Source organism: Choloepus didactylus, chromosome 2, assembly GCF_015220235.1.
Source record: "Choloepus didactylus isolate mChoDid1 chromosome 2, mChoDid1.pri, whole genome shotgun sequence".
Lineage (NCBI taxonomy): Eukaryota > Metazoa > Chordata > Mammalia > Pilosa > Megalonychidae > Choloepus > Choloepus didactylus.
This window is the reverse complement of record NC_051308.1, coordinates 141381019-141405663: the sequence shown is the minus strand read 5'-3', so window position 1 is coordinate 141405663 and position 24645 is coordinate 141381019. Positions and strand designations below refer to the sequence as shown.

At 37.1% G+C, this 24645-nt stretch overlaps 1 protein-coding gene across 1 annotated transcript in view; it reads right to left on the bottom strand.

The window, feature by feature from the left end:
* DBT (dihydrolipoamide branched chain transacylase E2) overlaps positions 1-24645 on the bottom strand; it is a 78969-nt gene that overhangs the window by 37765 nt on the left and 16559 nt on the right. Inside the window, exons 4-5 of the mRNA XM_037826541.1 lie at positions 20927-21002; positions 14332-14407 (exon numbers count right to left, since the gene is read on the bottom strand). Of these exons, the coding sequence (XP_037682469.1) occupies positions 14332-14407; positions 20927-21002 (152 nt within the window). The remainder of the gene's footprint in view (positions 1-14331; positions 14408-20926; positions 21003-24645) is intronic.

Sequence of the window (24645 nt, the reverse complement as noted above, 5' to 3'; positions counted from 1 at the left end):
AAAAAATCAAGTACCTAGGAATAAACTTAACCAAAGATGTAAAAGACCTATACAAAGAAAACTACATAACTCTACTAAAAGAAATAGAAGGGGACCTTAAAAGATGGAAAAATATTCCATGTTCATGGATAGGAAGGCTAAATGTCATTAAGATGTCAATTCTACCCAAACTCATCTACAGATTCAATGCAATCCCAATCAAAATTCCAACAACCTACTTTGCAGACTTGGAAAAGCTAGTTATCAAATTTATTTGGAAAGGGAAGATGCCTCGAATTGCTAAAGACACTCTAAAAAAGAAAAACGAAGTGGGAGGACTTACACTCCCTGACTTTGAAGCTTATTATAAAGCCACAGTTGCCAAAACAGCATGGTACTGGCACAAAGATAGACATATAGATCAATGGAATCGAATTGAGAATTCAGAGATAGACCCTCAGATCTATGGCCGACTGATCTTTGATAAGGCCCCCAAAGTCACCGAACTGAGCCATAATGGTCTTTTCAACAAATGGGGCTGGGAGAGTTGGATATCCATATCCAAAAGAATGAAAGAGGACCCCTACCTCACCCCCTACACAAAAATTAACTCAAAATGGACCAAAGATCTCAATATAAAAGAAAGTACCATTAAACTCCTAGAAGATAATGTAGGAAAACATCTTCAAGACCTTGTATTAGGAGGCCACTTCCTAGACTTTACACCCAAAGCACAAGCAACAAAAGAGAAAATAGATAAATGGGAACTCCTCAAGCTTAGAAGTTTCTGCACCTCAAAGGAATTTCTCAAAAAGGTAAAGAGGCAGCCAACTCAATGGGAAAAAATTTTTGGAAACCATGTATCTGACAAAAGACTGATATCTTGCATATACAAAGAAATCCTACAACTCAATGACAATAGTACAGACAGCCCAATTATAAAATGGGCAAAAGATATGAAAAGACAGTTCTCTGAAGAGGAAATACAAATGGCCAAGAAACACATGAAAAAATGTTCAGCTTCACTAGCTATTAGAGAGATGCAAATTAAGACCACAATGAGATACCATCTAACACCGGTTAGAATGGCTGCCATTAAACAAACAGGAAACTACAAATGCTGGAGGGGATGTGGAGAAATTGGAACTCTTATTCATTGTTGGTGGGACTGTATAATGGTTCAGCCACTCTGGAAGTCAGTCTGGCAGTTCCTTAGAAAACTAGAGATAGAGCTACCATTCGATCCAGCGATTGCACTTCTCGGGATATACCCGGAAGATCGGAAAGCAGTGACACGAACAGATATCTGCACGCCAATGTTCATAGCAGCATTATTCACAATTGCCAAGAGATGGAAACAACCCAAATGTCCTTCAACAGATGAGTGGATAAATAAAATGTGGTATATACACACGATGGAATACTACGCGGCAGTAAGAAGGAACGATCTGGTGAAACATATGACAACATGGATGAACCTTGAAGACATAATGCTGAGCGAAATAAGCCAGGCACAAAAAGAGAAATATTATATGCTACCACTAATGTGAACTTTGAAAAATGTAAAACAAATGGTTTATAATGTAGAATGTAGGGGAACTAGCAGTAGAGAGCAATTAAGGAAGGGGGAACAATAATCCAAGAAGAACAGATAAGCTATTTAACGTTCTGGGGATGCCCAGAAATGACTATGGTCTGTTAATTTCTGATGGATGTAGTAGGAACAAGTTCACTGAAATGTTGCTATAGTATGTAACTTTCTTGGGGTAAAGTAGGAACATGTTGGAAGTTAAGCAGTTATCTTAGGTTAGTTGTCTTTTTCTTACTCCCTTGCTATGGTCTCTTTGAAATGTTCTTTTATTGTATGTTTGTTTTCCTTTTAACTTTTTTTTTCATACAGTTGATTTGAAAAAAGAAGGGAAAGTTAAAAAAAAAAAAAAAAAGAAAAAAGACAAACAAGGAAAAAAAAAAAAAAAAAAAAAACGATGTGGTGCCCCCTTGAGGAGCCTGTGGAGAATGCAGGGGTATTCGCCTGCCCCACCTCCATGGTTGCTGACATGACCACAGACATAGGGGACTGGTGGTTTGATGGCTTGAGCCCTCTACCATAAGTTTTACCCTTGGGAAGACGGTTGCTGCAAAGGAGAGGCTAGGCCTCCCTGTATTTGTGCCTAAGAGTCTCCTCCTGAATGCCTCTTTGTTGCTCAGATGTGGCCCTCTCTCTCTGGCTAAGCCAACTTGAAAGGTGAAATCACTGCCCTCCCCCCTACGTGGGATCAGACACCCAGGGAAGTGAATCTCCCTGGCAACGTGGAATATGACTCCCGGGGAGGAATGTAGACCCGGCATCGTGGGATGGAGAACATCTTCTTGACCAAAAGGGGGATGTGAAAGGAAATGAAATAAGCTTCAGTGGCAGAGAGATTCCAAAACGAGCCGAGAGATCACTCTGGTGGGCACTCTTACGCACACTTTAGACAACCTTTTTTAGGTTCTAAAGAATTGGGGTAGCTGGTGGTGGATACCTGAAACTATTAAACTACAACCCAGAACCCATGAATCTCGAAGACAGTTGTATAAAAATGTAGCTTATGAGGGGTGACAGTGGGATTGGGAATGCCATAAGGACCAAACTCCACTTTGTCTAGTTTATGGATCGATGTGTAGAAAAGTAGGGGAAGCAAACAAACAGACAAAGGTACCTAGTGTTCTTTTTTACTTCAATTGCTCTTTTTCACTCTAATTATTATTCTTGTTATTTTTGTGTGTGTGCTAATGAAGGTGTCAGGGATTGATTTAGTTGATGAATGTACAACTATGTAATGGTACTGTAAACAATCGAAAGTACAATTTGTTTTGTATGACTGCGTGGTATGTGAATATATCTCAATAAAATGATGATTAAAAAAAAAAAAAAAAAAAAAAAAAAGAAGGTAAACCTAAAAAAAAAAAAAAAAAAGAAAAACAAGGAAAAAAAAAAGATGTAGTGCCCCTTGAGGAGCCTGTGGAGAATGCAGGGGTATTCGACTACCCCACCTCCATGGTTGCTAACATGACCACAGACATAGGGGACTGGTGGTTTGATGAGTTGAGCCCTCTACCATAGGTTTTACCCTTGGGAAGACGGTTGCTGCAAAGGAGAGGCTAGGCCTCCCTATGGTTGTGCCTAAGAGCCTCCTCCCGAATGCCTCTTTGTTGCTCAGATGTGGCCCTGTCTCTCTAGCTAAGCCAACTTGAAAGGTGAAATCACTGCCCTCCCCCCTACGTGGGATCAGACACCCAGGGGAGTGAATCTCCCTGGCAACGTGGAATATGACTCCCGGGGAGGAATGTAGACCTGGCATCGTGGGACGGAGAACATCTTCTTGACCAAAAGGGGGATGTGAAAGGAAATGAAATAAGCTTCAGTGGCAGAGAGATTCCAAAAGGAGCCGAGAGGTCACTCTGGTGGGCACTCTTATGCACACTTTAGACAACCCTTTTTAGGTTCTAAAGAATTGGGGTAGCTGGTGGTGGATACCTGAAACTATCAAACTACAACCCAGAACCCATGAATCTTGAAGACAGTCGTAGAAAAATGTAGCTTATGAGGGGTGACAATGGGATTGGGAAAGCCATAAGGACCAAACTCCACTTTGTCTAGTTTATGGATGGATGTGTAGAAAAGTAGGGGAAGGAAACAAACAGACAAAGGTACCCAGTGTTCTTTTTTACTTCAATTGCTCTTTTTCACTCTAATTATTATTCTTGTTATTTTTGTGTGTGTGCTAATGAAGGTGTCAGGGATTGATTTGGGTGATGAATGTACCACTATGTAATGGTACTGTAAACAATCGAAAGTACGATTTGTTTTGTATGACTGCGTGGTATGTGAATATATCTCAATAAAATGAAGATTTAAAAAAAAAAAAAAAAAAAAAAAAAAGAAGCAGTGAATTTGAAGATGGGTCAATTGAGATTATCCAGTGTGAGGAATAAAAAGACAAAGGAATGAAGAAAAATGAATACACTATCAGGGACCTGTGAGACACTATCATGCATGATAACAGAGCAAAATAAGAGCCCAGAAGAAGAAGAGAGAGAGAGAAGGAAACAGAAAGAATTTTTAAAGAAATAATAACAGCTGAAACTTCCTAAATTTTATGAAAAACATGAATGTACACATTCAAGAAGCTCAACAAACGTTAAGCAGGATAAACAGAAAGAGATCCACATATAGACACATCAAAATCAAACTGTTAAAAAACAGAGAGAATCTTGACAGCAGCCAGAGAAAAACAACTCACCAAGTACAAGAAATCCTCAATAAGATTAACAGCTGAATTTTCACCAGAAACCAGAGCAGAAGTAAGTAAAATGACATATTCAAAGTGCTGGAAAAAAGACTGTCAATCAAGAATCTTATGTCAAGTACAACTATCCTTCAAATATGAAGGAGAAATTAATACATTCCCTGATAAATTAAATCTGAAAGAATTCATCATTAGCAGACAAGAAACACTAACAGGAGTCCTTCAGGCCCTAGAGAAAAGACTCCAGACAGTAACTCAAATCCACATGAAGAAATAAAGGATACCAGTAAAAGTAATTACATAGGGAAATATAAAAGAGAGTATAAATGTATTTCACTTGTAATTACTTTGATTTTACGTGACTTACAAGAAAACTGCAAAAAGCAATACTTATAAAATTATGTTGATGGGATTTTAATGTTTAAATATGTAATATGAATGACAACATAGCACAAAACAGAGAGGATGGAATGGAGCCATATTAGAACAAAGTATCTTATACTATTAAAATTAAGTTGGCAGCTATAAAAAGGAATCGAGTTCTGATACATGCCACAACACAGATGACCTTAAAGATACGTAAAGTGAAATAAGTCATATGCAAAAGGATAAGTATTATGCAAACTCACTTATATGAAATACCTAGAATAAGCAAATTCTTTGAGACAAAAGTAGATTACATATATAGATAATTCTTTTCAGGTTTTAATGTATTAGAATAGCTGGAAGTAAAAACATGAAACTATCAAACTGCAACCCAGTAGCCTTGACTCTTGAAGACGATTGTATAACAATGGAGCTTACAAGGGGTGACAGTGTGATGGTGAAAGCCTTGTGGATCACACTCCCTTTATCCAGTGTATGGATGGATGAGTAGAAAAATGGGGACAAAAACTATATGAAAAATAGGGTGGGGATGGGGGGATGATTTGGCTGTTCTTTTTTACTTTATTGTTTATTGTTATTTTTACTTTTTCTGGTATAAGAAAAATGTTTAAAAAATAGACTGGGGTGATGGTACTGTGAACAGTTGACTGTGCACCACAGATGATTGTATGATACGTGTATATATCTCAATAAAACTGAATTTAAAAAAAAAGTAGATTACAGGTTACCAGGTAAAGGGTGGGTGAGAGGAGATGAGGAGTTATTGCTTAATAGGTGCAGAGTTTCTGTTTCAGGTAATGAAAATGTTTGGGTAATGGATGTAGGTGATGGTAGCACAAAATTGTGAATATACTTAATACTGATGAATTGTTTGCCTGAAAGTGTTATAAAATGGGAAATTTTGAGTTGTATATATGCTATTCCAATAAAAAGCTATAAACGGGTTGAAAGGAAAAGGTTGGAAATATATACAGTACAAACAGTAACCAAAAGAGAACTGCAGTGACTATACTAACATAGGACAAAACAGACTGTAAGACAAAAGCACACGTGGAATCCAAAGCTTTGTTTAGAACTTTGTCAAATGCCTTTGAAAATTAAATTTGAAAATTTAAGTATTTTCTTCTTTATCCATACATTTGCTCCACAAATTCTAAGGATGAATGAGTTTTTACTGCCACTTATAGAAAACCACATTGCCTCCTATTAAATTATACTTCCTTACATATTCAAAGTTTCTACTTTCAGGCTCTATTCTATAGGATAGAATTGTGTGTTACAGCATTTTACTAAGTGCAACACTATATATATATATACACACACACACATATATATGTAAAATTTGCATTGACTTGATTTAGAGCTATTAGATTAAACACAGAATTAATGATAAAACAACTTTCATTAAAAATTTCTGAAAAACTTTAATCAAATTATTGGCTTCTCATTTATTAAGATTTATCATCACATTTATTATCTCACTATTAGATTTTTTATAAGGGATGAAATGATCTCTTCTTCCAAGATTCTCAAACCGTATACTTAACATCTAAGTGTAGAGAGTTAATTAAAAGGTAGAAATTAAAAAATATTTTTTTTAAAAATTGAAAAACCTAGAAAGAGTGGTCCTGGTCTTGGAAAGAAGGTGTGATGGTTGATCTCATGTGTCAACTTGGCTAAGTCCAGTTGTTTGGTCAAGTAAGCAATGGACCTGAAATTGTTATTAGGAGGGTACTGTACTTCATGGATTTAAGTCATTAGTATGTTGAATGCATGAATGGCTGACTATATCTACTACAATCAACTAAGGAGATTGCCTTCAGCAATGAGAGAAGTCTCATCCAATCAGTCAAGGGCCTTAAAGGAAGAACTGATGATCTCAGCAGTCAGATAGAAGAATTTCTATCTCTACTTCAGCTGGCCAGCTTCTCCTGGCAAATTCATCGAAACCTTCATCAAAGTTCCCAATTTATGGCCTGCCCTACGGAATTTGAACTTGCCAATCCCCATGGTTGCATGAGCCAATATCTATAATAAATCTCATAATATTTACATATCTATATCTCCTATTGGTTCTGTTTCTCTGGAGAACCCTGACTAATACAGATTTTGGTACTGGGAGAAGTGTTTGAGAAACAGAATCTTAAGGATGAGATTTTTCAGTTGGTTCTCCAGTTTTTGGAATTGGTTCTCTCATTTGTTTAGATTAAAGCCACTAATTATTCCATTTCCAATGATCAAGATGGTGCTTTTAATCCATGTGATGAATTGGCAACAGAGATACATAAAATATCACCACTAGATACTGCCACTCAAATGATTGTAAGTGGCAAGGCTCTGGATGACAGTGTATCTGATAACTCTCACTAGAGTTTTTTGGAGTTAAAAGTATAATGATGTTTTCTAATTGTTCCAAAATATACTGGATACAGTTAAAGAAAGGGATTTGAGCTCAACACTTCAAATTCCAAGCTCAAGCAATGCAAGAAGGACATGAAAGTTTCTATGTGTGCCATGAAATAAACTTATTTCTTGTAGCCACAGACTTGAGATTTCTGAAAACCAGACCCAGAGTCTCAATGTGCAAAAGGCTTAATGACAATGTAAATTGAATGACCAACCTTGCAGGGTGTCTGCTGTTAAAGTGAGTGGGAAGAAATGGGATCCTGAACATTGGAAGGGGGTATATGGGCTGATAATGATGTTGGTGGCACTGAAACCCTACATTCTGCTGGGTCACCTCTGCTACATAAATCTGTAACAGTCTGCCCTGAGGAAGCAGTCATCCTCCTTCCATCTGAAGAGATTAATCCTGATAAACTTGTAACTGCCTCTCATTTCCTCATACCTCACTCTGAAGAGATTAATCCTGTTTCAGAAGATAAAACTGTAATGGAATGCCATGAGGTAGATGGCTTGCAAGACACTGCTAATTCTTCTCATGACCCACCTCTACTGGCCCCTTTTACTTCCAGACCTATAATCAGACTGATATCCCAACAGGCCCCAAAAGATGAAGTACAAAGTGTGACCCCTGAGGTACACTACATCACAAAGGACCTCATGATTTTTCCAATTTATATAAACAGAAATCAGGAGAATATGTGTAGGAATAGATACTAAGGGTATGGGATAATGATGGAAGGAACATAAAGTTGGATCAAGTTGAATGTATTGATATGGGCTCATAAGCTGAGATTCTGGATTCAATGTTGTAGCCCAATAGGTTAGAAAGGGCTCTAACAGTTTGTGTGGTTGGCAGAAACATGCACCAAAAGGGAGCCAACATTACCCAAGGTCAAAATGCCAGAACTGCCTGGTATAATGTAGATGAGGAGATCCAAAGGTTTAGAAAGATGGAAATGTTAGTGCAGATTTATGCTCACCCACCCAAGGAATGTCCAGGGGACACACCTTCCAGCAGGACTGTGAGCATTAATTTTTGTGAGACTAACTCTATCTTCCCTGAGGAGCTCTGTGGTTCTTCTTCACTGTAGGTCAGGTATTACTGTGGGAACTGCTTTCACTGAACTGGGATCCTAAAACACAATGGGGATTGATCAGATATGGGGTTGGCAGAAGCCAAGTGGCAGCACTTAATCACCAAAGATAAGGTGGATGTGGCTACTGTAATGGACAACAGACTCAAAGCAGCAATCAGAATAGTTTGACTCACAGAGATCTATGGCATCGACTAGTAGACCATGGGGTACCTAGACGTAAAATAGACAGGCAGTCTACTAAATTCTTACTTGATCTCTATAAGCAGAAGAGTTCTAAGTGAAGTGAATAAAAGTCTAATTTGAATCACAAAACACAGAGTCACGATCCCTTAATCAAATCCCAGACTTGAGAGTTTACGGAAACTAGAATCCCTTGAAAAATGGGAAGGTCATATCCCCTTGGGGAAGGACACTGCTACACTGCCAAAAATTTACAGTTAGTCTTCCTTCCAGTCTTGCTCAAAGGGCCTATGGCCTTTACCAGGGTCACTATGCACTGAGGAAAAGGAACTGATCAGACATTCTGGGGACTGTTAGACACAGGCTATAAACTGACATTAATTCTATGGTCCACCAGTCAGAGAAGGGCTCTTATGGAGATCAGGTGATCACTGGAATTTCAGCTCAGGTCCGTCTCACAGTGGGTACAGTAGGCCCCTTCCCGAACCCATTCTGTGTTTATTTCCCCAGTTTTGGAGTGAATAATTGGAATAGACATATTCAGTAACTGGCAGAATCCCCAGATTGGTTCTCTGACTTGTGAAGTAAAGGCTGTTATGGTAGGAAAGGCCAAATGGAAGCCACTAGAACTGCCTCTACCTAGCAAAACAGTAAATCAAAACCAATACGACATTCCTGGAAGGACTGAAAGAGATTAGTGCCACCATCAAGGACTTGAAGGATGCAGGGACAGTGATTTCTACCACATCGCCATTCAACTCTCCTACTTGGCCTGTGCAGAAAACAAATGAATCTTAGAAAATAACAGTGGATTATCATAAACTAAACTAGGTGGCGACTCCCATTGTAGTTGCAGTTCCAGATGTGGTATCATTGCTCGAGCATATCAACACATCCACTGGTACGTCGTATGCAGCTATTGAACTGACACTTTTTTTTTCAATATTATGTTAGTAAAGACCACCAGAAACAGTTTGCTTTCAGCTGGAAAGACAACTTCACTGTCTTAACCTCAGAGGTATCAACTCTCTAGCCCTATGTCATAGGACAGATATCTTGATCATCTTTCCCTTCCACTAGACACCACCCTGGGCCATTTTACTGATGACATCATGCTGATTGGACCTAGTGAGCAAAAAGTAGCAACCACACTAGACTAACTAGTAAGACATTTGCATGTAAGAGGGTAGGGGATAAATCCAAAAAAATTTAGGAGCCTTTCACCTCAGTGAAATTTCTAGCCATCCAATGGTGTGGGGCATAACAAGATATCCTTTCTAAGGTGAAGAATAAGCTGTTGCATCTGGCTCCTCCTGCAACAAAAAAGAGGCACAATACTTAGTTGGCCTCTTTGGATTTTGCAAGCAACACATTCCTTATTTGGGTATGCTACTCTGGCCCATTTACTGAGTGATCCAAAAAGCTGCTGGTTTTGTGTGGGGACCAGAATAAAAAGAGGTGCTACAATAGGTCCAGGCTGCTGCAGAAACTGCTCTGCCACTTGGCCCATATGATCCAGCAGATCCAATGGTGCTGGAAATTTCAGTGGCAAATAAAGATGCTTTTTGGAGCCTCTGGCAGGCCCTTATAGGAGAATCATAGCACGGACCCTTAAGATTTTGGAGTAAAGCCCCTATCCTCTACAGAAACAGCTTTTTGCCTGCTACTGTGCCTCAGTAGAGACTGAACACTTAACCATGGGCCACCAAGTTACCATAAGAACTGAATTGCCTATCATAAACAGGGTGTTGTCTGCTCACCAAGCCATAAAGTTGGACATGCATGGCAGCACTCCATCATCAAATGGAAGTGGTATATACAAATTCAGACTTGAGCAGGCCCTGAGGTACAAGTAAGTTACATGAAGAAGTGGCCCAGCTGCCCATGTTCCCCACTCCTGCCACATTACCCTCTCTTTCACAGCCCACAGATATGTCCTCTTGGGGAGTTTCCTACAATCAGATGGCTGAGAAAGAAAAAACTCGGGCCTGATTTATAGATGGTTCTACACAATATATAAGTACTACCTGCAAGTGGACAGTTATAGCACTACAGCCCCTTTCTGGGACATCCCTGGAGGACAGTGATAAAGGGAAATCCTCACTTTGAGCAGTGTACCTGGTCGCTCATGTTGCTTGGAAGGAGAACTGGCCAGAGGTGCATTTGTATACTGTTTCATGGGCTATTGCAAATGGTTTGGCTGAATGGTCAAGAACTTGGAAAGAACATGATTAGAAAATTAGTGACAAAGAAGTCTGGGGGAGGGATGTGTGGACAGACCTTTCTGAACGGCGAAAAAAATGAAGATATTTGTGTCTCATGTGAATGGTCACCAGAGGGTGGCCTTGGCAGAAGAACATTTTAATTATCAAGTGGATAGGGTGACCTGTTCTGTGAATAGCGGTCGGCTTCTTTCCCCAGCCACTCCCATCATTGCCCAAATGGGCTCACGAACAAAGTGGCCATGGTGGTAGGGATGGAAGTTGTGCACAGGCTCAGCAAAATGGACTTCTACTCAGCAAGGCCAACCTGGGCTATAGCCATTGCTGAGTACCCCATCTGCCAGAAGCAGAGACCAACACTCAGTCCCTGATACAGCAACATTCCCAGAGATGATCAGACTGCTACCTGGTAGCAGGTTGATTACATGAGACCACTTAAATCATGGAAGGGGCAGCATTTTGTTCTTACTGGAATAGACACATGCTGCAGGTACAAATTTGCAATGCTTCTGCAAAACTACCATCCATAGCCATACAGAATACCTTATCCATTGTCCTGATATTCCACCAAGTATTGCTTCTGACCAAGGAACCAACTTCACAACAAATGAACTGCAGGAATGGGCACATACTCATGGAGTTCACTGGTCTTGTCATGTTCTCTATCATCCTAAAGCAGCTGAATTGATAGACTGGTTGCATAGCCTTTTGAAAACTCATTTACAGAGCCAATTAGAAGGTAATACCTTGCAGAGCTGGGGCAATGTTCTCCAGGAGGCTGTACATGCTTTAAATCAGTACCCACTGTATGGTGTTGTTTTTCCCAGAGCCAGGATTCATGGGTCCAGGAGTCAAGGGGTGGAAATGGGAGTGGTACTTCTCACTAATAGCCCTAGTAATTCCCTATAAAGATTTTTGCTTCCCATTTCTACAACCTTAAGCTCTGCTGGTCTACAGTCTTAGTTCCAAAAGGAGGAGTGCTTCCACCAGTAGACACAATGATTCCAGTGAACTAGAAGTTAAGACTGCCACCTAGCCACTTTGATTCACCTCTGAGTCAAAGTGCAAATGATTCACCTCTGAATCAACAGGCAAAGAAGTGAATTACTATATTGGCTGGGGTGACTGATCCTGATTATCAAGGGGAAAAAGGACTGCTACACAATGGAGGCAGAGTTTGCCTGGAATACATGAGATTTCTTAGGGTGTACATGCGTCTTAGTACTACCATGCCCTGTGCTTAAAATCAATGGAAAACTGCAACAATCCAATCCAGGTAGGACTACTAATGGCCCAGACCCTTCAGGAAAGAAGGTTTGGGTCACCACACCAGGCAAAGAACTAAATCAGCTAATGTGTTTGGTGAGGGAAAAGGGAATATAGAATGGGTAGTGGAAGAAGGTATTTATAAATACAAACTACATCCATGTGGCCAGTTGCAGAAATGAGGACTATAATGGATCGGAGTATTTCTTCCTTGTTTTGTTATAAACAAGTTCGTATATATGCATAAAGCAAATATCTTTGTTTTCTTCCCTATCATATCCCCCATCATATAGCATAAGTTGTATTAACTTTATGTCATAGTATTTACGTTACAGGATATCATGCTCAAGAGTGAATATTACCAAAGTACTTGCAGCTTCTTCTGGGGAAGAAGTTAGGGTGTTTCCAGTTGTACCCAAGACAGTTGAATTATGTCAGGCAAAAATATGATTGTTATCATTTTTTCATTTTTATTTGGAGATTAAGTACGCTTTAAGGAGATGTGTGTGGGAGCCAAGTTGACAAGGGGTGGATTGTAATGGTTAAGTTCATATGTCAACTTGGCTAGGTTACAGTGTCGTTATTTAGTCACGCTAGCAATCGCCTGATTGTTACTGTGAAGGTATTTCATGCATTTAAATCATTAGTCACTTGACTACATCTATGGCTGATTACAACTATAATCAACAGGGACACTGTCTTCAGCAATGAGAGAAGTCTCTCCAACCAGTTGAGAGCCTTAAAGGAAGAACTGATGATTTCAGCAAGTCAGAAAGAAGAATTTCTATCTCTTTACTTTGGCCAGCCATCTTATCCTGGGGAATTCATTGAACTCTTCATCATTGTTCCCAACTTGCAGCCTGCCCTATGGAATTCGGACTTGCCAATCCCCATGGTCCCATGAGCCAATTCCTATAATAAACCTCATAATTTACATATATAGATATATAATATTCTCTTGGTTCTGCATCTCTGGAGAAACACTGACTAATATGGACGTTATCAATAACTTAAATATACATGGTACTTCGCAGATTTTAAAGGCATTTTCTATACATTGCATTATTCGGTCCTTTCAATAAACCCTATTAGATGGGAAGGCAGTACCATTATCCTTGTTTTACACAATTAGGGGCAGAGGCTTGGAAGAGACCATGTAAGACACAGATAAATCGGCTAATAAACTTTGGAGTCAGGCTATTCTGATTTGAAGTTCACTGCTCTTTTCCATAACCCAGAATGCTATTAGAGACATAACTATAAAGTACATTTGTTATACTTGTCTACTAACTTCAGAAACAATAATAATGAGAATGCAAAAAAAGAATGTTCAGGTGGTTGATTCAGATTCTTAAAAGGATCTTAACACTATAAAAAAATGGTGGGAAAGAATCTCAATGTTACTTCCAAAAAGTTTTAAAAATTATCCAGAAAGTAAAAGGAAGAAAGGAGTAGAAGGATGACTAAGGCAGTAGAGAGTTTTTAAACTTTTGTTTCAGGCAATTTTATAGCATAATTTTTTAACCTTTTAGAAAATACTTTTTGTTTCACGTGTTTTGGTTACAGAATGAATTGTGTCCGCAAAGAAGATATGTTGAAGCCCTAATCTCCAGTACCTAAGAATGTGGCTTTATTTGGAAATAGGGTCATTACAGATGGAATTAGGCAAGGTAAAATGAGGCCACACTGAAATACGGTAGGCTCTTAACCCAATATAACTGGTGTCTTTAAAAGAAGAGGAAATTTGGACACAGAGAATTAGAGGAGCAAATACCATTTCACAATTAAGTCAGAGAACACCACAAATTGCTGGCAAGCCTCAGCCTGAAGCCAGGAGAGAGGCATGGAAGAGATTTGACACTACAGACCTCAGAGGAAGCACAGCTCAGCCGGACACTCTGATTTCAGACTCTAGTCACCATAACTGTAAAACAGTAAATTTCTCTAGTTTTAAGCCACCCAGTTTGTGGTACTTTGTTATGGCAGCCCTAGGAAATGAATACTCTTTTGGTACAATATTTTAACCTTTTCTAAAAATATAGGCAATTACGTCAAGTAATGGTAAGGCAAATATATTTATAGTCTTACTGAACTCATTTTCAGAATAGTAAAGAGAGATTAGTCTACATAATTTCAAATCAGTTTAGGAAAAAACTACAAGTTCATACATTAAATGCTTTTAAAAGCAGATAGCTTTATATAAATTTAGCATCTTTTAGAGGTTAGTTTTTCTTTTTTAGCTGGAGTAGGGATAGGGCAGTGAAAAGATTTTTTTTTAAAGGAGAGGGAAAAAAGTCCATAGTAAGTCACAGTGAATAAAATATTATGATGTATAATGAATTCTGTCACCAGCATATTGTCAACACCAACTAGTTATACTTTATTGTTTTAAGAAAGCGTTACATGTTACATCAAGAAGTTGCTCGATTTAAATAGATTCCTACTTATTTTTAGTCAAATTATTTTAACATTTACTTAAAAACATTTTTCAAATTAACTTACCATTCTTTGACAATTACTTCTCTAATCCCTTCTCCAATATCTGAGAGTTTGAACTGAACAATCTGTCCCCGTAGAGCTTCAAAGACAAATGAGAAACAATCTCATTAAATATGTAATATTATCAATAGAAGCTTTTACATTTAAAATTAGAAAATGTTCTCAAGCAGAGGAAGAAATTATTCTATCTTACAGATAGCAAGACAGCATTTTATAATTTTTTTTAAAGCATGATCATCATTCAGAACCATGAAAAATTTAAAAAAATTATTTAGTGACAGGGAGCTACTGAAACTGTCAAAGAACTGTTTTCCAACTTCTAAAACAATGTCTTTTAAAAGGCTATTGTGGCTCCATTCTGAGACCTGAGCCCGTTCTGGTCTGGGAGAATGTGACTGGGGTAACCAAGGAAACCAGATGCCTAGAAAACAGAAAACTACAAATCACATTAGGAAAAATGAAGATATGGCCCAAAGGAAGAAACTTACACCTCAACTGACATACAGCTGAGATACTGTTTCACTTTAATGAAACAATTAATTAAACATTTTCCAACAAATATGCTAAATAAATTCAAAAATCAAGTCAACGAATTCAGAGAAGATATGGTAAAAGAGATAAAGGATATACAGAAAACTCTGGGTGAACATAAGGTAGAAATCAAAAGTTTGAAAAAACAACTGGCAGAATCTATGGAAATGAAAGGCACAACACAAGAGATGAAAAACACAATGGAGACATACAACAGCAGATCTCAAGAGGCAGAAGAAAACATTCAGGAACTGGAGAACAAGACACCTGAAATCCCACACACAAAAGAAAAGATAAGGAAAAGAATGGAAAAATATGAGCAATGTCTCAGGGAAATGAATGACAACATGAAGCGCATGAATGTATGTGTCACAGGTGTCCCAAAAGGAGAAGAGAAGGGAAAAGGGGCAGAAGCTATAACAGAGGAAATAATCCATGAAAATTTCCCATCTCTTATGAAAGACATAAAATTACAGATCCAAGAAATGCAGCACACCCCAAATAGAATAGATCTGAATAGACCTATGCCAAGACACTTAATAACCAGATTATCAAACATCAAAGACAAAGAGAGAATCCTGAAAGCAGCAAGAGAAAAGCGATCCATCACATATAAGGGAAGCCTGATTAGACCATGCGCGGATTTCGCAGTAAAAACCATGGAGGCAAGAAGGCAGTACTGTGATATATTTAAGATACTGAAAGAGAAAAACTGCCAACCAAGAATCCTATATCCAGCAAAACTGTCCTTCAAATATGAAGAAGAGTTTAAAATATTCTCTGACAAACAGACAATGAGAGAATTTGTGAACAAAATACCAGTTCCACAGGAAATACTAAAGGGAACACTACAGACAGATAGGGAAAAAAACACGAGTGAGAGGTTTGGAACACAATCTTGGGTGATGGTAGAACAGCAATGTAAGTACACTGAACAAAGATGACTGTGGGTGTGGTTGAGGGATAAAGGTTGGGGGCATGTGGGACACCAGAAGGAAAGAGGGAAAATAAAGACTGGGACTGTATAACTTGGTGAAACCTAGAGTGCTCAACAATTGTGATAAAATGTACAAATGTGTTTTCACATGAGGGAGAACAAATGATTGTCACCTTGCAAGGTGTTAAAAATGGAGTGGTACTGGGGAAAAAAGTACAATCAATGCAAACTAGAGACTATAATTAAAAGAAACATTATATTATGCTTCCTTTAATGTAGCAAAGGCGTACCAAAGCTGAATGCCTATAGGAGAGGAATACAGGGGAGGGGTATGGGAGTCTTGGCATTGGTGATGTTGTCTGACTCTTTTATTACACTTTATTTTAATTCTATTTTTTCTTTTGTTGCTTTGTAACTAACATTCTTTCTTTCTTTTCCTTTTGTCTCTCTACCTTCTTTGACTCTTCCTCTTTGTGGAAGAAATGGAAATGTCCTTATATAGATAGTGGTGATGGTGGTGAATGCATAAATACGTAATTATACAGGGAACCATCGATTATTTACTTAGGACAGAATGTATGGTGGGTGAACAAAACCATCTAAAAAAACAAAACAAAACATGGGTTGATGAAGAAACCTTGAGGGTATTATATGGAGTGAAATAAGTCAGACACAAAAGGACAAATATTGTATGGTCTTGCTGATATGAACTAATTATAATATGTAAACTCAGAGACATGAAATATAGGTTATAGAATATAAGATATAGAATGAGGTTAACGAATGGGGAACAGTTGCTTATTAGGAGTAGAATGTTTAACTAGGTTGAACTTAAGCGTTTGGAAATGGACAGATGTGACAGTAGCATGTTATTGTGAGAATAACTAACAGTGCTGAATGGTGTGTGACTGTGATGGAAAGGGGAAGTTTAGAGACATGTATGTCACCAAAAGGAAAGTTGGAGGTTAAAATATGGGAATGTATAAAAAGCGAATCTGTGGTGGACAATGTCTGTAAGTGTATAAATATTAGAAACCTCGTCCATGAACTAGAAGAAATGTATGACACTATAAAAAAAATTAATAATAGAGGGGTATATAGGAAAAAATATACCTATTGCAAAGTAAGTACTACAGTTAGTAGTATTTTAACATTCTTTCATCAACACTAACAAATGTACTATACCAATACTGAGTCAATAATGGAGGGTGGAATTAGGGGTATGGGAGGATTTGAGTTTTCTTTTTTATTCTTATTTCTTTTCTGGAGTAATGAAAATGTTCTAAAAATTGGAAAAAACAAACAAACAACTAATTGTGATGATGAATGCACAATTACATAATGGTACCATGAACAACTGATTGTACACTTCGGATGACTGCATGGTATGTGAACAATCTCAATAAAACTGAATTTAAATTAAAAAAAAAAGAAAAGAAAAAAAGGCTATTGGGATGGTTTGGAACTGTATGTACCCCAGAAAAACATGTTCTTAAAGATAATCCATTCCTATGGGTATGAATGCATTGTACCTAGGGCCTTTTTGATGAGGCTACTTCAGATAAGGTGTGACCCACCTAATCAGGATGGGTCTTAATCCTATTACTGGAGTCCTTTTATAACAGAATGAAAGTCAAAGGAAGAGAAAGCCAAGGAAGCAAGAAGCTGAAATTAAGGAAACCAGGATGAGAAGGGAGAGATTAGCAGAAGCCACCATCTGCCTTGCCATGTGGCAGAGAAGCCAAGGATTGTTAGCAGCCACCTTTGGAAAGAAAGCATAACCTTGATGCCTTGATTTGGACATTTTCTGGGTCTCAAAACCATTATTCAAGCTGAACCATTTCATGGTATTGGCTTTGAGCAGCTTAGGAAACTAAAATAGCTAGAAAAGGCCCTTCTGACAAATTAAGAAGTTGAAACAATAGTAATGAACACAAAATGAAATAAAGATATGATACACAGGAAGACCCAGCTGGATTTCCTTTATTCTGTGTCACAAGACTTTAATAAGCCTGCTTGTAGTTCTCTCTCTCTTGACTTCATGTAACTATTCCCATTCTTAGTAGCTAAAAATCAGACTGATCTATATCTAGATTGGATGGAAAATTCTTATTTGCCTAAACTATGTTCTGCCAACTTACCTCCAAATTTTAGTTTTTTCTTTCCCCTTTCCATTTTCTACCCCTTGTCAAATTTCTAGCCTCTTTTTATAATACTTATATGCCAATGATATTATTAGATAATTTTTCCACAAGAGAAAGGATTTCCATTAAATAGAAAGCATGAATGGACTCTCTCACTTTTCCAAAGAAACAAATGGCTCTGATCTGATTTAGCAGTGCTCTTCTATCTTTAGACTGCTAGTGATCAAAGATACTTATGAAATACACTATCAGTGGACCAAGGAAGTAAATTTTTCTTTAATATGAGGAAATAAATTAGTAGCAAAAAAATGCAAAACACAATTTCAAAATGGAGGTTTTAGGTATCTTTTGCTTCCTTCTTGTATGCTAAGCTGGACCCTTTCACTCTGCTGCTCCGAGTATGAACTGGTACCTTTCTTGAAAGCAGTTTGGCATTAAGTATCAAAAGCCTTTTAAAAAGTCCATACCTTTGACTCAATAAATAATTCTACTTTTAAGACTTTTTCCATAAGGAGATAATTAAAGATGTAAACAAAGATTTGTACTCAGTAATGGTTATTATAGAGTTATGTTAATGAAGACCTTGAAACCAACCTAAGTAACCAAAAATCTACAAATAAGTACATTACGGCAACTCTATATAGAATAACATTATACCAGGAACAGCACATGCAAGAGCATGGAAACGATAGTGCATAGCATGGTTAGGGGATAATAAACAGTTCTAAATGGATGAAGATAGCATATGTGGCAAAAAAAAAAAAAAAAAAAAAAAAATCAGCCCAGGTTTAAGAAGGTTTTGTGTGCCATGCTGATGTGTTTGGAATTTATCCTAAAGGTGATCAGGAGCCAGTGATCAATTAATATGGCCAAATAATATGGCCATTAATTCTTTGCAGCCCCTTCCATCAAGAGGTATTTCACCACTTCTTAAATCTATGCTGACTTGTGACTTTTGACCAATAGAATGCAGCAGAAATGAAGTTGTAAAGTGCTGGAGCCTAGGCCTCAAAAGCCTTGCTGCTTCCACCTATTCCTTATTTGAATGGTGACCTGAGATCCCCCTGTAAGGAAAATGATCTAGCCTACTGGAGGATGAGAAGTTCATGTGGAGGAGAAATGAGGTGACCCAGTTGAAAACCAGTACCAACTGCCAGACATGCGCGTGAGACCATCTTGGACTTTCCAGCTCAGATGATCCCATAACTGAATGCAGTCACATAGGTGGGCCCAGGCAAAACCAGCAAGCAACCATCCAGCCAACTCACAGAATCCTGAGTAACAATACATCACTGTTGTTGGAAGCCACTAAGTTTTGGAGTGGTTTGTTACACAGCAGTAATTTATTGATACAGAGCCCCACCTGCAAATTCGGATTCCTAATTTCAGAAGAAATCTCTCTGGCAGCAATGTGGTGGATGGAGTTGGGGTGAGGGTAGGAGAGGCAAGACGAGAGGCAGGGAAAGCAGTTAGGAGACTAATACAGGTAAGACACTGAAGAATGTAACTTATGTATCTATATATTTTTCAAAGCTGTCTGAAAAGGACAAATTAACAAATGCACTATGGTACCTCTATACAAAGTATCAAAATATATGTTAAACTCATAGGCCTAAACATGTTTCATGTTGACATGAAACAGGTGACTCCAAGTATCTATCTCCACTATTCACTAAGTTAAGGAATACTGGAAGAGATTTGTAGAAGACAGACTGAGTTTGGGGAGTTTGAATTATAGTGAAGATGGTCAGGTGGCAGTTGGTGAAAAGCTAGAGCTAGTTATGGATTCAGAAGTGTTGAAGTGTTCACTGCCTAGGTGATTGTTGAACATATCTGTGTAGGTGTGGTACAAGAAGACAGGGTAAAGGATGGGATCCTACGAAAAACTAAAATTTAAAAGAGGAAGAGAAACCTTCAAAAGAGAATGAGGAGTAGCCAGAGAAAGCAGGTCCTATTCTAAATTCTTTGTATATTCAAATTTATTTAATCCACTGAAGTTTATCTTTGTTTTGTACCCCAAGCACCGAGAGTAATACCTTCTTTGCACACAGTGGGGGTGATCAATAAATATCTGGTGCTGAATGAATAAAATCTTACAACAATCCAATAAGGTAGATACTATGATTACTCCCATTTTAGATGATGAAACAGAGAGAAATTAAGTAACTTGCTCAAAGTTACACAGCTAATAATTGGTAGACCAGAAACCCAAAAAGTCTGGAATTGGTGGAGCTAGGAATCCAAAGCTCATGAAAAAGGTTTAGAGGCTAGAGTAGGAAGTTGGAGTTTCTACTTGAATGGCCTCTATTTTCTTTGGGATGTAAAGAGAAAAGAGCAACTTTTAAAAATAGAATCTTAAACAGAACATCAGAAAAAAGTTTTAGTGTCCTTGCCATATTTAGTATATAAGGCCTCAAGTTCTTTAGAGGGTAGAAAAACGCAATGTCCTCTTTTGTCAAATAACTTTAGAGTTTCTAGAAAGCTGCTCCTAAATAGTTGGGGGAAAGGTAATTAAATAGTAAAAGCCACGGAACTTTCTATACGGAGCACCCCAGGCTGGTTTCCTTACACCTTCTTCATATGACAGATGAAGTGCTTCATCCAAAAAACAACAATGTATTAAACAAATACATAAAAGGACACAAAGACACTTCTATTAAGTCAACAAACAATTCACCTTGACTAAGAAAACTGTGTCAATGCTGACTATTGCACTTAGATAAGTCAGATGATAAATAGAGGGCCCAAGACAACCCATCTCCAATATTATGAAAACACAAGTGTTATTAGGAGAAAGTGTGTGGGGAAGGAGGCTGAGAAAAGAGAGAATGAAAATGGATAGATGCATGGAGAGAGGTGAGGGGTAAGTTAGAAAGAAAATGGTCAGCTTTTTTTACTTTGATAAGTTTGAAATCAAGTACTAAAAAAAGTACCGAATAAGATACTCAACATTATTTTATACATGCTATTTTGAAATAATACTTACCAGCAGTCGTTTTCAGGAATTGATGTGGATGACCATACTCGAATGAAGGATAACCGAAAAAACACATAAATTTTGGCTGCAAAACATGAACATTACAACATGTTTGAAAATAAGGAACACAAATCTAAAAATAGGAAAACAAAAAAAAAAGCTTTTATAAATGATCTTAATGGCTAATCTCTTTAAGAATATATTGAATTTCAAGTCTATTCTAAGAGCAGAACAATCACTGTCACTATATAAACGATATGAAATTATCTAGGCTGAAATTAGAAAGTTGGCAGCAGTGACAATTGTGCTTATGAAGACTGGTTATTTTCTTAAGTATTTCCATTCAAGAAATCAAAAGAACTCAAACTAGTACACAGAGAACATTTTGTTATTCCTTTGTTTAGCAATATTACATCCTACAAGTCAATTGGTTCATACGTTTATGACCCTTGCCCAAAATTCCTTACGAGAGAAAAGAAAATTTTAACAACGTATTTTGTATGAACACATCAACTTGTAGATGTACTTAAGTCATTAAAGACTTCCTGAAATGAATCACTAGAGAATTGAAAAGAGAATTGTTAGCAACTAAAGACAATGAAAACATGTTTAGCATTGCACCCAAAAGTTTTCTTAACATAATTTTACATGATTCTTTAGTTTCAACTATTTTATATGATATGATACCTTGATATAAAATAAGACCACATATTACAGAAATAAATAGACCTGAATATATTCACCTCCATATTTCCAAACCTAAGTGCCTGGAAATTAGAATATTTTATTTTTAAAGTTAATATTTCAATATTATGAATACCTGATTAAGTGCATCTTATTTTTAAACATAAACTATAGAAATATAGTTTTTAAAAAAACGTATGAAATTTCTAATCTTATTAGTATGTAGGACAGTTGCTTTTAATTTGAAAAAATTACTATATTGTCATGTATTTTATAATTAAGTGATGATCAGTCCTTAAAAAATAAAGTTACCCTACTCATAATATATATTTACAAACAAGAGGAAAGAATACTGTTCTTTTTCTGATAGTAAATAAAATGAAATCAAATGTTTAGTTTACTGACAAAGAACAATACATTTAAATTCTTAAAGGATTTTTACTTTAATTTCCAAGATGTTACTATAATTTTTTGAAGGCAAAGAAAAATTGAAGACTCCTTTCCTAAAACATAAATAATCTTAAATCATTCATCCAAGCTTTATTTTAAAGGGATCAGCCTAAAATAAATGACCTTTATAAAACCTATATTTTATTCTCATTTACTTTAGTCTTCAGGAAACAAAGCCTAATTAGAATAACTAACAATGATAGTTTAAAACTTAGTAGTCAGTGAAAGAATTCTCTTTCCCAAATATTTCCATTTTGTTTGTTCTTCCCTTCTCCTTCAACTCCCACCATCCTGGCTCTTAGTCAACAACAGACTCAAATGAGTAAATCAACTTCTGCTTCATCAGACATTATAAAATTTAGGGACAGTAAATTCAAGTTTTGAATTATGTAGATTCCTCTTGACTTAAACTACTTCATGTTTTTAAAACCTTTGAAAGAAAATTAAACTACTAGAAGGCCCTTCATTCAAAAACAATATGACTTTCATTGATGTACTATTACTGGGTCAATGGGGGCAAAAATGAGCAAACAACATTTCTGAATACCTGCTATGTGCAGGACATTTTACATGCATCATCTTCTTTGTAACTAACAATTACTTTCTGGAATGAGCACATTAGCCTTCTTTATCTAACATATGAGAAAACTAATGACCAGAGAGGTGAAGTAATTTGTTCAAGGTCACATGACAAATAAGTGGCAAAACTAAGCTTTGAAGCCAAATTAATCAAAGAACTTTGAAGGCTTTTTCTATCACATCACATTGCTATAAGTAGGAGAAATAATCACTGCTTCCAAGGAGTTTACAATCTAGTTGAGATGAAACACAAACACACACACATACCCATTCACTCATGAGTGGGCATGTGTGCTCTAATTTTTTGTAATAAGAGGTACTGGCAATAAGAGCTAAAAGAGTTTAAGTAGAGATTTTTTTCAGATTGGCATGACCTGAGAAATTTTCTCAGAGGAAGATTTGAGCTGGTCTTTGCATAATGGGTATAAGTAATAAAAGAGCAGAACATTTTTAAGGCAGGGAAAACATTGTAAACAAAGGGACTGCAGCTGAAACATGTATAACACGTCTGGCAGGGCAGTGAACAGCTTGATTTGATTTGATTTGACTGAGCTTGTGAAAGGAAGCAGTGGAAATAGTTTAAGGGACAAATTGCCAATGATTTTTAAAGTCAGGATAAGGAGCTTGATCTCATATTATGGATTTTTGAAAACAGGATTAGAAAACTAATCTAGTAATAGTTCATTGAATAAACTGTAACAGATAAAGCCTTGAATGAAGGGAAGAAGTTGAAACTATTATAGTACTTGAGGTATGAAGTTACAAGCCCCTCACTGAGGTGATTAACAGTGGGAAAAGAAGTAACAAAGTGCAACAGCAATTATGTGATTAAAAGTGATGGAATGGCTAAGAAGAGACTAAAACACATCAGTCAAATCACTAAAATAGAAGGATAAAAGGGCAACAGAAAGGGAAGGGGAAAAATAATTTTTTGAGCTAAGAAAGATAACTATTTTGTCTAGAAACAGATTATTAGACTAGTAAATTAAGCATAAGGCTTCAAATCTCCAATTTGAAAAAACACACTTATAGAATTACCAGTTTTATACATTTTATACTCAAAGCAATTCTGAATTCACCTATAAACAGTACTAGAAGACACTGAATTCTAGGGATACCACATGTTCTGCTTTGCCTGTGACAATCCCAGTTTACCCTTTATGACTCAAAGTAATCATTAATAATGTCACTTTCCCTCTCAAAAATGTCCCAGTTTGGGCAGTTACACACGTGCTCTAATTCCTAATTCACTTAATTATTTGATTAAAATGTTCTTTCATTGACTTTTTAAAAATTAATAATTTATTATCTATGACGAGAACACACAAAAAATAGAGAGAGATGCAAAAGAATTAGCAGATTAGCGTAATAAGGAAATAATAATAAATCAACAAGCAGTTGTGTACTCTCAAGGCCAGGGATCGTGTTGGGCACTCAGGGACATTAAGCAGAAGAAGATACAATATCTAGTCCCTGAATTCAAGCTGCTTACACTTTTCTACACACTTTACTACAAGAACACAGACACCATAGAAACATTCAATATAACATGGCAAGTTAATCAAGAGTCAGAATGTGAGATCCTACATAGTAGCACACAAGCACAACATAATAAGGCTATGTTAACAATTTACTTTAGGTGATAAGAGAGCTCTTGCTGCTTGCAACTACTAATAACAGATAAAAATAAAGATGACTTTTTACTGAGTTGTGAACAAATATTCACTCAGTTGTGAATTGAGCACTTACTGTGTGGCAGGCACTGGGGATTATATAAAGAACAAAATAGACAAACATTTCCTTTATGGAATGCACAGTGAAAGATACAGACAAATAAACAGGCTACTATAATACAATGCCATAATGGGGGAAATAGTGCTAAGGGAACACAATGGAGGGGAGCCTACCTGGAAGAAGTTATGTTGAACCCAGGTCTGAGGGATGAATAGGAATAATCCAGGGGATAAGGTATATTGCAGATAAGGCCATAGGGGAGTAAGGCAAAAATCTTTAAA